The sequence below is a fragment of the Rhodnius prolixus genome, unplaced genomic scaffold, assembly GCF_049639745.1.
Source record: "Rhodnius prolixus isolate KJV_2025 unplaced genomic scaffold, Rpr scaffold_2, whole genome shotgun sequence".
In the NCBI taxonomy this organism is placed as follows: Eukaryota; Metazoa; Arthropoda; class Insecta; order Hemiptera; family Reduviidae; genus Rhodnius; species Rhodnius prolixus.
The window spans coordinates 40,991,430-41,008,644 of NW_027411592.1; the positions used below are offsets into that span (position 1 = coordinate 40,991,430).

A 17,215-nucleotide genomic window follows, 5' to 3' on the forward strand; every position below is an offset into this window, starting at 1 on the left:
TTATTTAAAAGTCTGAACTGCCAAGATTTATATTAACAAATTGATCTACATTCTCTACTAAAAAACTGACTTTCTTTAAATTATGAATAGTTCCGTACGAATTTTTCTAGATTAAGATTATCATCAGAGTTTAGCATACCATGTTTGCAGAAAAAGGAATTGTGGAGATGATGCTGAACGATTATAAAAAAAAAAATGTTTAATTCAGTTTTGTAAAAAAAAAAATGCATTATGAAGAAAACAAAAACTTGATTCCATGATAGAGGATATAAATCACCAAAAGTTAATTTATCAAACAAAACAATTTCCATACTTTCTATAGCTTTTGGTTACGAAGGCATAAACAAAACAAATGAAACATTATCTTTTTCCAATTGAGCTTTTACTTCAAAAGAATAGGTTCCAAGATATTACAATTAGTACGGTGTAAAAAGGGCTGAGTTTTGTAACTTACAATTCAAAAATTGCCTATGTAATCAAATAGTAATGCGAAAATATTTAAGTTAAAGACTTTAAGTGCTATAAAATGTAATTATTAAAACCAAACATTTTTTATAAACTATTAACCGGGAACACATAGTATGACCTTATGCCAATTTCACAGATAAAATAAAAATTAAAGCTCCTTTATCATGTCCTGGAAGATAATGCCTTGGCATTGACGAACTGTGGGATAGTGTGAACGGCATTGATAAGTTCTGCTTAAATTTATAATACGTTTCTTAAAGTAAGTACTGTTGTGTTTAGGTTTTAGACGTCAACGGTCTGTTTCTCTCAATATCGGTGGTATTGTCCAGCCGCTGAAGATAATGCCCAAGAAATAGTATTTTTCTGTTCATTAAGTCTTTTATTGTGGACATTTCCAACTCACTATGGATTTGTTCATTCCCAATGAACCATGCACAGCAAGAGATGCACACTACTGTATTTTGGAAATTTTTATTAATTAATATTCATTGCAGGCTCACTAGCTAGCTACAAACCATTCGAGGAAATCGTATTATCAGTAATAGTCTGTGTATAGATTTATACAAAGAGATTAGAGTAATGCAATTAGATTAGGTTTAGAGAGTCTGTCAGTTTTTTTTTTTTTTTTTTTTTGTATCAGTGCTTACACTATTAACCAATCAACAACTAACTGTATGTTAAATATTGTATTGTTTAATAAATTCTATCAAAGACGAATATACATAGATATTATTTGAGATATTGATATTATTTGGCGTTTTACGCCAATCTTACTTCTCATATTATAAGCAAACCTATGCTTTACCCTTTTAATGAAAGTTATTAATAAAACATACTTACAACATTCTTATGTGAATTCAATGTGTACTTGTATAAGAAACAAAAAAAGGATTTACTTTCTCTGGGATGAATATTCTGTACTGAAGAATGATTATGTGTTTTTGAAATCTTTGTTTCCAAAGTAATTAATCTAATTTTCCCACATATCTACTTTCAGAATCATTACTTTCGTATCCAAAGGCTTAACCAGCATTAATCAGATTTTACCGATCATTTCGATTATCCATTATAGATTTTGTCAACATTACCTAATATTTTAATAATAAACTTATTCATTTGCTAGTAATTAGGTAGAGTTGAATTAAATTTTGTAGAATTCCTGTTGAATATTGATAAAATGCCTTTGTTTGTTGAGGAACTGAGATTTTTTGCAAGGCCTCAGAAAACGCTGAACTGTGTAACAAATTTTAACTTACACTACTTCAAATATCCACACTTTAAATTACTTATATGCTTCGAAGTTTAAACTTAGTAAGTTTATTAAAGTCTAATACATAATAAAAAATAACAAGATTTTCCTTTCATATTCAGGGCTCTTCACACAAAATGAATTAGCATCCAAATTTTGAGCAGAGTGTGACACTAGAGTAAATTCACAATGCTGAAATGTTTCTTTAAAATAAATAAATAATAATACAAGATTAACAAAATTATGTAACAAGAGGCTCTTCAACCATGAACATTCCAGCAATGTATAATTTCATTTGCATCTCTGACCAACATTAGACTGCAGTGACTAGGCGAAAATGTAAGTGAAGTTGAAATCTCTAAAACAAAAAGATTAATAGATAAAAGTCCAGGTAAGGAATGCAATAAACATTTAATTCCCTTTACTTTTGACGTTGTACGCTGATCTTAAATGGTAGCTTTTCCAGTACAAATTTCCAGTAAAACTTTTTTGGTCAATTTCGAATAAAATTAATCAATTTTAGTAATATTTTTTGTATTAAAGATGGTGTTATAATAGGTAAGAATAATATCCAATGTTCCTTCGCAAAGAGAGCTTAGGAAACAGCTAGGCGAGAGGAAGGATCTTGATCCTTGCTTTGCAAATTATCACGCGGTAGTCCAGCCATTGGGCTAGCAGTTAAGAGCTTCAGTTGAAATTCTAACTGCCCTGCACGAAATCGTGAAAATACATTTTGTACTAAAAAATCACTTAAACCCACTTAAAAATCACTTAGATCACTGACACCTTACAGGACAAATTACTCTCATTATTTCTCGAAACAAAAAACTTAAATATTGAAGTTGAATTGTTGCTGATACTATGAAAAACTAAATTTATTTTATTATTATTATTATTAGATAGAGAAATGAATGCAAGATTAGAAAATGTTTTAATAGTTACCGTTCCAGAGTACTTGTAGGCAACAAAAAGTCTGGGTTAACACAGAAAAAAATAATTGATGAATTAATGGGATGTTACAATATAGTTTTAATGGTTGCCAGGTGCAGAAAAGCATAATTTTCTTTAAGAAAGTAGTTCGACGTTACGGCGGACACCTTTTCAGGGACGACTGGGGAAGAGAGTGTTGCGGTGTTTTCGAAACGTTGAATCGAATTTCTTAAAGAAAACTGTGCTTCTTGGCTTCAGCCAACCATAACCACTAGTTCTGATAAAATAACTTTACAACATTTAAAGGTATGGTTTTTGATTCATGAAAATTTTCCATCCTACTTTTTTTGGATTGAATTTATTTTATTTTATTTGTATTTTCAAAGTATTCAGTTAGGAAAGCCTAACTATCTTCAGTGGATAAAATGTATAAAAGTTTATAAGAAACTTCCAACTAATACAGTTACTGTTTATATTAGCTAGAATATAAGTTTCTATTTAGTAAAACTAATAGTGTTGACCGTTATGCGAAAGTAAACAAAATAAATAAAAGCTTTGAGAAAAATAAAATATCCAAAAAGAGCGAAGGATTTTATTACAGCGACTATACGATCTGTAAATCCAGTCATATAAAAAGAGACGAAGATTTAAGAAATTAATGTTTATGTTAATTTTTCATCTTTGGAAGAAAATTTATGTCATATACGCCCACATAAATTTTCCTAACAAAATAGTTTTTCCAATAAAGTTCTCCAAAAAGTCTTAATGATACCTTCTTATCTAAATTCTATCTTCTTAAAGATAAAGTTCTACAAACACGCTGAGGAATCTTATGAATTTGACTTAAAAACACTTTCACTTTATTTGTAAGTTCGAAAGAATTTAAAAACAAAGCGTGAACTATTCTTTCATGGTAAAGGCTGTTCTGATATTAGCAAATTTTTAACTTTTTTGAGTTTACGCGTAAGTTAGAATTGTGGTAAGTAATAGCCCATTATGAAAAATTTATATTTTTTGCAGAATGTGAAAAAAACTTGTTTTAAATTCTTAGGTCAGATAGTAAAAATCATTCAATAGAAACTTATCCACTGACATTCATGTTATCAGATAAAGCTCAATTTCTTTAGTGTTGTTGAGTTGTCTGTCAATAGCAGTTAGAGTTTAGCTAAAAGAAAAAAGCCTAGAAATGTTAATCAAGCGATTCTTATCTTTAGAATAATAAGTTGACATTCTCTTTCAATCTATCTAATTTCATTCATCACTGAAGGATAAAAAAGAAGAGAACGATTTCCTCACTTTTAAGCAAAATAAAAAGTTGATCATAATCACAGGAAATTTATTGAAAGCAAAGATAAGCATCATTGCTAACACTAATTGGTCAAATAGTAACCAACTAATGAGATTGCGAGAAAATAATTTATAAAAAAACAGTTACATAATTCACATAATTGACAGTTGTTTCCAAGCGTAAAATAAACAATTAATTATTCCAGTAAGCAAGAAGTGTCTTTTTCTTCAAATCTATTTCCTAGTACACATTTTGTGATAAATAATAATAAGTTTAAATTTTATTAAATTGCCATTGTGAATTTTCTCAAGGAAGAGCAATGATTAGAATCCCTCTAAAATACCAAATTAGAACAATAATGGATCTATTTTCGAGAAAATTCTGTGAAATCGTGCTTTGGCTTTAGTTAATTCTTCATATTTGGAATTCCAACACTGCTCTTCAAATTTCTTGTTACCACGTAGTCTGTGGAACAGTTACTTGGTCTGAAGAGGCCATTAGAGAAAAGATTAACATAAACCTCTTCTGAGAACTTCAAAAAAAAAAGGTGACAAGTTTCTAATATGTACGAAGTTCAAAGAAAATTTATTACCGCAATTTTCAAGAAAAGTTGGACAAAAATCATATTTCATAAATCATAATTGTTGCTTTTTCAGCCAAAATCTAAGAATCTGTAGAGATATTCAGTTTTTCAAAGATTCTATTAATATTCATTGGAACACAGTCATCAGACTCACCAATCATGCGCTAAAAACATTTTTTCTTATTAGAGAACTTCAAAGAATGCTCAGTAAAAAAATTAATTTGGAAAGTAAAACACAGATTAGGACAGCTGCCCCTCATAGAATTTCCGAGAACTATTCATGAAAAAATAAAAGAAACTGGAAGAGGTTACAAAAATTAATAAATTAAAGTATAAAAGTCGCCAAATCTCAACATCTGTTTATCTTCTTCTTCTTTCCCTATCTCCTATGTGCCGTGAGGCGTGGAGATGCAGCCCCTTCCATCCCTCTGCGGGCTGGGGGTAGAATAGGCTCGCTCCCTTCATAAGAGGCGACTAAAGGGGTCGAAAAAAATCTCAGATCGTGTGCAGCAGCGCTATCAGAAGAGGCATGGAGCCGAAGACAGTAAATAATTCATTAAAATCGGAACAATACGAAGAGAGATGTAGAAGTATAAAATTTGAACGATTTACAAAACCTCCAAAATCTAACCTTCTATATCTCATTCCCCATAATTGCTAAAATATTGCGGCTTGTACAAGTTATAGAGCTTACGTTTCTCTACGATTCGGTAAAGAATTCATTAAAATCGGTATCAATACGAAGAGAGATTTAGAGGTTTGAAATTTAAATGAGTTACCTAACTTATAGTTACTTATACTTATAACTTAGAGCTAACTTTATTCTACGATTCGGTAAAGGTCTCAAAAGTACGAAGAGTCATATAAATGTTTGAAATTGTTTTTAAAAAGAAGTAACGACAAGAAAAGGAACAAGTTCATTTTCTGAAATTGCTGTTTTTGCTCATTTTCAGCAACTTTTTTCTCGAAATCTATTGGATCTGTGTTGCTGCGAAAAATGTACTGTTATAAAGAGGATTCGCTCTATATTATAAAGAAAATATGGAAATTTCATCTTTTATAGAAAAAGAGGAAAAAATGTCAAAGTTGGGTGATTTTCAATGATACGCTTTTTCGTGCACTTTTTGACGATCAACCCTTATACAACTGTCCTACCGGACAGTTTTAATACTTTGTAGAAATAATAAATTGTCTTACAATCTTCTGGTTCTTTCTGTGCTGCAAACTAGCGGTAAAAGTTTGCACTTCTTTTAATATTTAGGCTAGACTTTTTGGAATTGAATTTTAATATCTGCTCTGTTGAAACATTAATACATTTAAGTAAGAACAATCTTTATAAAGATATATATACATATTTAGAGATATGTATCACACCAATCGGCACATAAAAATAGGGCTATAATGTAATATTTTATGTTGTAATATCTTATTATTTCCACATTATGTATTCTCCATGATACACTATGTCTACATATAAATTACCAAACATATATCCAATTTAACTAATTTTCGTTAAAAACGTTAAAAATCGATTTGATTTTTGAATCATGAGAGATTTTCCAAAAGCTTTGATACTCCATCTAGAGTGTCAAAGTGATGTAAGTTCATCCTTTACAAAATGTAGCTAATTAGAAATCTACAAGTAAATATAAATTAGTCAAAGGTCTCTGTGTTTAAAAAAGAAGCCGAAACTCCAGCTTTTTTTCTCAACCAATAGAAAATTGGTAAGGAGTCGTATATGTCACCACCAGCTACAAAAATTTTTAGGCTCAGTGAATCACAATGTATTTATTTTCTGCAAAATTATATTTCTAAAATGTTATCGCTAATCAATTTTAAGCTTTTATTTCTATCAATAAGAAATGCAACCCCAAAAAAGCATTGCACGTCCCTAAAAATAAATGAAAAAGGCAGTTGGACTGTTCGATAAAAGCACTATTTAAATACATCCATTTTAAGAGGGAAGATTAAATAAAAACACTTATTCTAAATTTCTGAGTGACTGTTAGGCGCAGCTAAAGCTGTGTCTCCACCTTTCAGAAATTTACTCCCTCCAAATATTTATTATTCTTCGAAAAACTGAATGATTAGAAAAACGAAATAATTTGAAAATAGTAAACAGAGGAAAACTTACTTAAATTTAGAGAAACATCACAGAATGATATTTTATTAAATTCAAAATACAATTAGTGTTATTTATTAGCTGATTTTGAATTTAGTATTTTTTTTATTTTTTCTCTTTTCCTTTGCAATTTTTTCTTTTTCTCATTTATTTTTTTTGTCTTAAAATCCTTATTTGAGCGCAAACCTTGGAACTCAGGTCCTTCATTTCCTTTCGCACTCTTCTTTTTTTTGAATTTTTGGACAGGTTTCAAATTCCTACTTTTTTTATTTTGTCCAGTAATTTTAGGCGTTTGGTGTACATCGTTCGATTCCTGATTATAAAAAGTTCTTTGTAATCGCAGTTTTCGATTCATTAATTCAATACCCTCTTTTTCTAAAGCAAGTCGTATAGAATGGCGGCCAGCAAAATTAATAAATCCAAAACCTGAAACAGTTTTAATGAAAAGTATCTTTAATGAATGAACTTTGAAGATTTCTAAGTTCCATGTCACTCAAATTAAGTAATATTCAAAATTGAGGATTAGTAGGTATATCAGCGGTGTATATAGTGTAGAGTACAGGCCTAAGGACACTTCCCTGAGGAACCAATTGCTACCTACTAATCGGTGTCTTTGTCTTCAACTATCTATCTAAACTACAGGACTTTCTGAACTCGGCAGCTTCATTACTTGATGTAACTTCTGCCTTCAACGCTGTTTGGCACTCTGGACTTCTTCAAAAACTTAGCCAAACTACCGCATCACTATATTACCCATATTATAGAAACATTTCTTCAAGACAGAACATTCCGTGTAATACTTAACAGTACTAAACGACAGATCCTCGAGGATCTTGCCCAAGGGGTAATCACGAGTCCCCTACTCTTTAATACATATTGCTCACATTCCAGAACCTTCCAATAAATTGATAGCCTCCTTCAACTAAGAACTTAAACACTGTATCACTGACTTACAAAAATCTGTAGACGTAGAATCAAACTTGTTCCAAAAATGGAAGCTAAAGCTGAATCCTTCTAAAATAGAAGTAAAAATTTTCTCCCTTCGTAGATTCCAGAATAAAGACCTACGTCTATTAAAACTCATCAATCAAGAAATGCCCTGGAAACAAAAGGATCAAAGAGTGCGCTACCTTGAAGTAATTCTAGGTACACAACACACTGGTAGAATTGACATCAAGACAAACTTTCAACATGCATACACTCACTAAAACAGTAATACCCATTAATTATTAGAAGAAACAGACAGCTAAAAAACTCCTGCACTGTACAGCTTGTTCGACAAGATGCTCCTTAGACCTCTTTTTAAACATACGCCTACCAAGGCTGGATTATAGCTAGAAACACACTGATGAAAAGAATTTTCAAAATAAAGTACTACGAATTGCACTGAACGCCCCATGGTTTACTAGGAACACACAAATGCACAGAGAACTGGACATTCAAGCACACTCACATGACCAAACTCACAGACAACTTTTTCTTCATCCTAGACACACTGCCGACCATATCTTATTGCCATCTTGGTCTACAGCCTCAAAAAGACTGAAACAAAAAACTGCATATAGACCTTTGAAGAACTGAACTTCATTTAAAATATGTATCACTGTGTTGTGGTAAAGCTTTTAGTGAATAGGCCCTTATTTAATGTAAAATTAGTAAAAGAATAGTAAAATATATTCTAAATAATTAAAATGTCTAATAAATCAATAACATTCATTTATAAAGTTGGTAACATGAATTTACAATACAAACCTTTGCCGACGGCAGTATTTTTATCTCTTACTATGCGAACGGAGAGAATATCTCCACAGTCAGCAAAAATATCTCGCAAGTGATCCTCTTCAGCGTTGAAAGGTAGATTTCCAACGAATAAAGCTTTTTTGTCATCGTATCGTTTACTTTGTCCCGATTTACTAGCCATATCAACTCTAAGATGATGTTTTTCATCAAACGGTTCGCCATTTGCAGAAAGGGCATTTGTTGCTTCTTTTAAAGTGGAAAATCTTACGAAGCCATGTATATTATTTCTTTCTTCGTGAAAGGCCTTTTTTATAACTGTCAATTTCTTTGGAACAGTTGGATCAGCAAGAGGCGCACATCTAAAACAAAAATTCCAGTATTAGTGTGTGTGAGTTTAGAGGGGGCTACAGAAAATAATCGGTCATTAAAGAAAACTTGGATTATTTAAATGAATATAATATAACATCAAACTTCTCTTTTTCCCCTATGTCAGTCATTTTAAAAATTGGAAGAGAAGCTTTTCCTAGAAACTAAATTAAAATTCTTATCTAGCTATCAACTAAATTTTAAAACAACCTAGATTAATACTATGAACTTAAAATAAACTTTAATTACGTCCTGCACATGATGATTTGATAGTCTTTTGCCAACTATTCTCAACTTCTCTGCTGTGTAAATTTGTACTAGGCTTCCAGAAAGCAAAGCAAAACAATTGGTATTTAAATTTAAAAAAAAATATATCAAAAATACTAAAATAAGAAGCACAAATATGAATGTTGGCCAGGCATTAGTACAACCTCGTCTCAATAATTGGAGTTTAGGATCACAACTTTCTGGCGAGTCCAGTCTTTAAACAGAATTGTTTGATTTAATCATAAATAGTTGATCTTGTCCCGCGATATAAATGAGATTCAACGCGATATATCAGGTAATAAGGATTTCTTCTCCAACTCATCTAATTCATGAGCAGAACTGAAACCTTTGTAAAAAGAAATGATCTTTCATTAGTGTGAACCGTGTATGCACTTGCTACTACTGTAAGTATAGAAAATCATTATTTCTTTACAAGTTCTGAAAGGCCCAGCAGCCTATAAACTAAACCTCGTCAAGTCATATTGAATCATATTATCTTAAATAATTATACCAAGTAATTTGTTACCATTTATTTGCGCGTAGTATATCGAGGTAAGCTTCGTCCCACGCTGCTTAAACCAACAAATGCATGGGCGAAATTGGCTTGATTTACATCTACTTTTTCGTAGCAAATTATAATAGTTTACTAATAAAACGTAAAATAAAATAATAATAATAATAGAGAAGGGATCAGCTCAAGGGCCACCATACTTGATTCCCACGCGGAGATCTCATATTCGAATCCAGCTACTAGCTCTTAGATCTTCTCTTTCTAGCAAAGCATTTAAAAAAAAAGCACCGGGCGCTAATGACCTCAGATATTGTTGCACCCTTAATTTAAACCGAATAATAATAAACATTGATAAAAGATGTTTACATAGTCAACAATGCAAATACAAATGACTGACTTTTTGTTGTTGGATGAATATAAGAAAAACCCAAAGTATGCAATAGACGTTCTACGCTAAAAAAACAAAAAATAAAAGTATCGGGAACATATTTACAATCGTATAACAATATTATATATATTAATTTTCAAAGTACAATTACAAAATGAATTATTCATCCATCAGCGTTAAAAAAAAAAGAAGCAGATAAGTGATATTTAATCTAATTATTTGTTTATTGTTGCGTAAGACAAAAAAGCTCATCATTACAAGACTAAAACAAAATTAAATATGAAAGAAACAAACCTCAATCTCACAGATTCAACTGTTCCATATTTGGTAAACCATTTTTTCAGTTTCGACTTATTGACTGCTTTCGGAAGATTGCCAACAAACACTGTTCTCTTCTCGCTTTCATCTCTCTGAGATTGTATATCTATTGGTTTAACTTCCTCCACTACTTCTTCTTCTTCTGATGATTCCTCCTCCGTAGTAGTGGCATCTGGAGGTACTGGTAATTCATTTTCATCCAATGAAAGATCATCATCACTATCAATATCCTCCTCACTTATATCTCCCATAAACTTACTTCCTCTTATCGGAGGAACATCATCAAATATCTCATTTTCATCATCTTTTATAAGTGACTCCTTATTCAAATTCAACTTATTACACAAATTTATTGAATAAAGTTGCCTGCTGTTTTCTCCCTCAATTTCATCATCTGAAGAAATGTCCCCATCCTGCTCGTTACTGTCTTCTGTAAATTTCTGTTTTTGTGATTTTAACATTTTCTTTAATGTTCTTGATGGAAGAAATTCACTGACATTTTTTTTAATATTCTTCTTCGATTTCAGCTGCTTTTTTTTCACTTTGACTGGGCTACCACTCTTAACGGATTTTACTTTAATTTTTAAACCATTACCCATTTTTTCTTGCTTTTTTGAAGAAATTCTTTTCGTTTTCAGACCGCCAGTAAAATCTGCAGGTACTTGAGATGCACTTTGTTTTTTTTTCTTCATTGCTCGCAGTGTTTATTATTTCCTTAATGACAGGAATCAATATAAAACTACTGATAGATAAATAAACATTAATCAATCAATCATTCAATTACACATTCTTGTTCTTAGTTGTTTGTTTAACAATGTAAGTATGAATACTTAGTTTGTACAAGGCCGTCACGTGAGAACTTATAACCTTCCTTTTTAATGGTAATTGGAACATTCATATTCACTACTAATAATATGTTTTGTGTAATGTAATAGGATCTAGATGTTTATACAAAATGTATGTACTATGTTCACGTACAAAAGGTTTACAAATTTACACTGTTGCACTTTTTTAGACATTTTAGTAAACATTTGTTCCAATGGAATAATCGATTATTAAAAGTATTTTGTATTTAACAAGCTAGTGAGTAGGTTACTATTTACATTTTACAATTACATCAATGAAATGTGATTACGTGTTGTAAGTCAGTGTAAATTTCACAGTTCAGGAAATCAAATAATAAAAAATTTTATTTTGCACTTATTTTTTGTTTTTTTCAGACATAATTGATTGAAAATGGTTTATGTCTCTGGAGGTATAATTTTTCTTTAATTTGGCTTTTAGTTCAAATTTTACTAAAAAGTTACGTACTTACATCTAACATTAAGCATAAAAAAAATAATAGCTTTTATACTTTCTTAAATATGTAATTAATTGCACTTTTTAAAACTATATACATATAATAACACTTTTACCACATATATTTTAGTTAGATATTATATGAAAGCGAATTATAAAACATTATCGTTAATTTGGGTTCACAGATTTATATTATTTTATGATTTTAAAAATAGCCATGTACCATAATTTGATTTACGTAACCAGAAAAGGACTTGATTTTTTTCAAGATTTTGTTTTTTAGATATCTATTCCATTTTATTTTTTTGTAGTTGAATGTTAATCACCGCCGAAAAATAGACAATTACGTTACTAATAAACTCAAATAGAGATTTTTAATTAGTGAATAATTTACATTTTAACGTATCTTAAACACGGTCTACATAAAAAACGTCGTTTTGTTGTCCGTTGTCTCTACATGATGACCTGCTGCAGCCTAAATGGCCTCAAGTAGTTGCTAGAATAGTGTCATTCTTCTTTGGATCTTTAAGATTAAATCCTTCTATAACTTATCCCACAGAAGTACTTTGTGGTTCTCATTCTTAAGTACAAAATGTAATTATTTTATTCTAACGCATTTACTAATTTGCCCCGTCTCTTCTTTTCCATTTCCTCCCTTTTGGATGGGCTTTAACCTAAGAAAATTAAATTACAATTTATTACGCAACTAGTTTTATCCTTTGATTCCTTAACTTGATCCCTTGATTATATGAGCTGTTTAAACTCATCCTGAATTATAGGCAACACATCTTAAAGCCAAGAAAGCCCGACTAATTATCCTTTATTTTTGCTGCATCAGTGAAAATAAATAATCCAAATTCTTCCCTTAAAAATGTATAACCACTTAGTTGTAGGAAGTTTGTAGTGCTTTTATCTTTACGAATTTTAGTGGAAGAACAGAACCTTTTTAATACTTATTTTTTAAAGCAAATATTTACGTATGGTTTAAGAATTTTTTTTTTTTTTTTTTCAGATGGAACAGTGTACCAGGAACGCCCTTGGGGTGTTGGAAAATTAATAGCTATATTTTGGGCCATTATCAATTTGATAGTTGCTTTGTAAGTTGTCATATTTTGTATCTTAAATTAAAATTGTGTAGCTTAGTGATGTAGTGAGAGTTTTAATAAATTTGATCCGATTAATGGAAAAGATATAGTAGATACTACATCCGTATTTGCTCGATTCTAAGCAGCACAATAAATTTTCAAAAGTTGTTTTTTCTACAAATTAGGAAACTAAAAATCAGAGCTACAGTAGTTATTATAAGGTTTTATAGCTTCTTAATAAAAAAATAAATAAGTATTAAGAAAATAATTATATTTAATTAAAAATAATTACATAATAATAGTTCACTTTAGATTCAGCAAAGTAAATTGATTAATAAAATTATTAATTCGTTTATAAATTATTTGTAAAAATTATGTTAAATGTTTGGACTTTTATTTTCTCCCAAGACAGGAATAATTTCATTTATTTTCATCCATGTGTTAAAATTATTTTCAGATTAATTTTTATCTGAGAGAATTTATTATTAATTAAGTGCATACAGAAGTTCAGTTAGGACAAGACTTTCATCGCAGAATAATTCTCTGAGTTAAAATCATTGCTGCTGCGTTTTTAAACTAAATGACAGTTTAAACATTTTGTTATCGTTCTTTATTATCCTCTAAAGAAATTTTAATTTATTTTGTATTTATATAGTAGAAGGAGGAAAATACAAGTTAATGTTAAATTTCATTTTTTTAAATACTTCTAGAGTTTCGTTTTTTTAAGGCAGGAAGTACCTTAACTAATAATACTAATCGCTACGGTCAGAGACTATTGTACTATAATACTACAATTATACATAAAATATACATGTATATTTTTTTAGCTTTCAGACACTAATTCCTGGATTTATGGATAACAGCAGCAACAGGAATAATTTCCGAAGTGGTGGCAATAGAGGCTCTGGGGGATATGGAGGCGGCAGTTATGGTGGCCGCAGGTAGTTACTTCGTAAATTATGTTGTAAATTTTAAGTTTTCCTTATTTAGTGTATTTTCAGACAAGAAAATTTTCATTTTCCCCTTTTTTTGATGGAATTGACCCGATGGAATCAAATTTTCAACAAGTGTTTGCAGAAACAGACGTTTCATGCTACACAGATATGTAAACATCTTCCTTGGCGTATACGCAGTGAACTTAAAAAACGAAACATAGTTTTTCATTGCAGCGAAGGGCCTCTTCAAAAGGGCAAAATCCAAAACAGAAAATCAGTTTTACCTGATTTATCAGTACTTCGCAATTTTCAAGGCAACTGTTCCAACAGTCTTTTGCATCTTTCCAAACTCTTACTTTGTAATGACAACTATTTTTATGTTATTTTATTCCAAAACTACACAAATATATTGTTATTCAAAGATTAATTACAATCATATTCAGTAATTAAATATGAAAGTAATGTAAGTATTTAAGTTACAATTCATTTATAGCTTTAAATATTTGGCATCTTATGTATATAAAAAAAACTTTTAAATTCCGCAGCATTCTAAGGTGCCACGAAACCCTATTCGAGAGCCACTGTTCTAGAAACATGTTAAACATAAGAATAATTTAATTTATTTGGTCGTTAAATTTACATTTATTTTATTTAGAAATGCTGATTCTGTTTTTCAGGCCACCTCCACCAGGTCCTGGACGTAACATCCATGGTATGGGCTCTCTTCCTCCTTCTCCACCACCAGCTTGTGGAAGTTGTTGTGGCTTGTAAATAATAATCCGGCAACTTTCGAACATAAAATCGGAAAAAGCAACACTATCTAACATTTCACTAAACTGTACATTTATTTCACACTTTTATTTTTATTATCTAATCGTAATCGAAGCTTAATTATTTTCATTTATAGAGATAAAAAGCTCTGCTCTAAAGAACTGACTAATTAAAAATTTAAGATGTATTTAAATCTCAAATCGCTTAGTATTTGATTAAAGCTTTTGGTCATAACATATACTTATATTCATTTAATACAAATTAAAACATTACATTTTAAATAAAAATAAAAACAATTCAATGTTTACAAAATTATGTATACACTGTTTGTCTGAACTATTTATTTATTTAGTATCTATTGTTTGGAAAGAACTACCACTTCATTATAGACTGTACTTAAATTAGGCTTGCACTTTTTATTTGTGTAAAATTTTAGTTGGTTTTATACTATACTAATTAGAATGAAGTAATAAATAATTAAAACCTGAATAAAAAATTTTAAGTTTGCATACTTCAAGGGAGTTCAACATAAATTACAATTTAGATTGTATTTGTTACGAGAAATTATCGTACAAATCAGTTCAGCACTTATGAAATTATGTTTAAGCAAACAATAGTTAAAACAGATTTTCTTAATTTGAAAATGAAATTTATAATTACACATTTCAATTGTACACAACAGTTAGCTCTTGGATTGAGGTAGCGACCGATATTGGAATAATTATTTTATGTTATATATTATTAAATATAAATAAATTAGATATATTTTGTAAATAAAGTTATTACTGCAGTATCATGTATGAGATGTTATCGCATTAAAATCTTTTTAAATTTGTTAATGTCTTACAATTTTTTTGGTTTATTTTTATTTCCGCTCAAGTGTTGACCACCTATTATCCGCATAAGCGTGAGGTCTCTTCCCAAAACTTCCCTGTTGCATCCTATTTTGGTATTGAAATAAAGTCCCACCTTACTTAAATTACCGGAATTTATGAAAAATTCAAGAAGCCCATTTCATCCTCATCCCCATTACAATCTTTGATACTAACCATAATACTCTGGCAATCTCTTTGATACTCTGCTATGATGGATGTAAAACTTGCAATTCAACTAAAGTCATATGAACCTGGTAAATCCTTCAAAAGATATCTCGCTAAGCACGTCTTCAGACTTAAGCATAAAGGACTTAGTGACTTTTGATGTGGAACTTATTACAGTTTCAATTATGAAGGATTTTGTTTAATTCGTGAGAAGACAGTGGCCCAACGTTACTAAATCAGATGACTAGAGAAATGAGCAATGAAATTAAAACCCAAGCATCAGTAGAAGCAATTATTTTATCCAGAAAATTGGGGGTAAATGGATGTTTAGAAAGTGATCAAGAAGTTCAGTGGTCAAGTGCATTGGACTCAGGACTGTAAGGAGCTAAATACAGATGGTTAATTCGAGAATTTCTCTCCCAAGAAGCTTCTAAAGATCACAGAATGTTTACTGTAATGAAGGTCAGAGGCTGGCGCAATATGGTATACTCAGAAGGTTTAGGGCGCCTATTTCCTTAGATTTTAGAAACACAAAAATGTGTGTAATCTTGATAACGAAGGTAGTTTTTTTATTAAACTCGTTTTATATATAAAATTTAAAACTTTTATTATTTTATTATGAATGTATTGCTAGGTCATTATGCTGATTCAAGGAGAAAGGAAATTTTTCAGAAAGAATACTCTTAATATTACAGCGTCAACTTTCCAACCACAAATTATTTGTCACCTTCACCAGTAAATGAAGAAAACAGTGGTTCTCAGTTGTCGCAAGGTATCGATAGGGTAAGATTTTACACAGAAAATGATTGAAAAAAATTGATTTGTGAGCAACCTTACTCTTTCAAAAAGATTAAAATATGCCTTAGCAGCCTTATATACCTGAGGTATCTAGGGGCGATATGATGCGAAAAACGCTCGGCTTCAAGAAGTTGAGTATTATGAGTGAATAACATAAAACCATGTGAAAACACAAACATAGTACGGGATAGTAAGTGAATAGCTTAACATTATTTAAGAACTGCCAGAATGTTCTTCAAAAACCAAATTAATTATAAAATGTAAGTTGCCAAAAAAATCTGCTGCTTAAAAGGAATATAATATCCAAACTTTATTGTAAATTATCCATAAAATATTAGATGGTTGAAAAAAATCCATAAACATTTTCACGCCCACTGCCTTCGTGTTTTTCTTCAATGAAAAATGGAAAACTCAGCCGGTAAAGTTGAAAAGAGCTTGTAAGATGTAGGAAGCTCCTGAATAAAGGACTTGTAGGGCGAACACCGAAGGGACAATTGTACTAGACTTCCTAGGTTTTAGCCCAATTATTTATTTAAAAATATAATTTTAATGCAATATTAACAACCATTTTTAGGTCTTGGAAAAGTTACTAAAATGATATAATTTTTTACTAATAATGTAAGCGCTTAGTATTTTTTTCGCTTCCAGTTGGCAAAAAAATTATTTCTTACCGTTTCGGGTTTCTGTAATTTTAATACTCAGCACACCCCGTTGTAATAACTGCCCTTTATACCACACTTGGCAATTGCACTTGAGCTTAGTTATGGGGAAATAAACTAACGGGGAAATGGGGAAATTATTAACTACATTATCTGAAATCATTAATACTTTCTTTAAGAAAATGTGATTTTTTTTTTTTAGATTTAAGGCGCATCGACGTCTGAGGTAATTGGCGCCCTGGGCTTTTTTCAGTGCGCTGCCGGCCTCCGGACAGCGTACTCTCGATACAGACAACACTGTCCTCAGTGAGCTATAAGAAGCTCCTAGAAAGATAAGGGCAGCAGCTGGATTCGAACCCGGGATACCCGCGTGGGAATCCAATACCATATGTAATAAA

General features: G+C 30.6%; 2 protein-coding genes across 3 annotated transcripts; one reads left to right on the forward strand and one right to left on the reverse strand.

The window, feature by feature from the left end:
• Window positions 1-6,652: 6,652 nt before the first annotated feature.
• On the reverse strand, window positions 6,653-11,211 carry LOC141449673 (uncharacterized). The gene is made up of 3 exons (XM_074119331.1): window positions 10,207-11,211; window positions 8,393-8,739; window positions 6,653-7,066 (listed from the first exon to the last, which is right to left on the reverse strand). The coding sequence occupies exons 1-3, from the start codon at window positions 10,920-10,922 to the stop codon at window positions 6,711-6,713; spliced, it is 1,419 nt and encodes a 472-aa protein (XP_073975432.1). The 5' UTR covers window positions 10,923-11,211; the 3' UTR covers window positions 6,653-6,710.
• Window positions 11,212-11,271: 60 nt separating this feature from the next.
• Window positions 11,272-15,155, forward strand: LOC141449675 (uncharacterized). Of its 2 annotated transcripts, XM_074119333.1 has the most exons (5): window positions 11,272-11,370; window positions 11,451-11,485; window positions 12,542-12,626; window positions 13,442-13,555; window positions 14,227-15,155. In XM_074119333.1, the coding sequence occupies exons 2-5, from the start codon at window positions 11,467-11,469 to the stop codon at window positions 14,318-14,320; spliced, it is 312 nt and encodes a 103-aa protein (XP_073975434.1). In that variant the 5' UTR covers window positions 11,272-11,370; window positions 11,451-11,466; the 3' UTR covers window positions 14,321-15,155. The 2 variants fall into 2 exon arrangements, with proteins under 2 accessions (XP_073975434.1, XP_073975433.1); XM_074119332.1 differs by having other exon boundaries at window positions 11,325-11,485.
• Window positions 15,156-17,215: the final 2,060 nt, after the last annotated feature.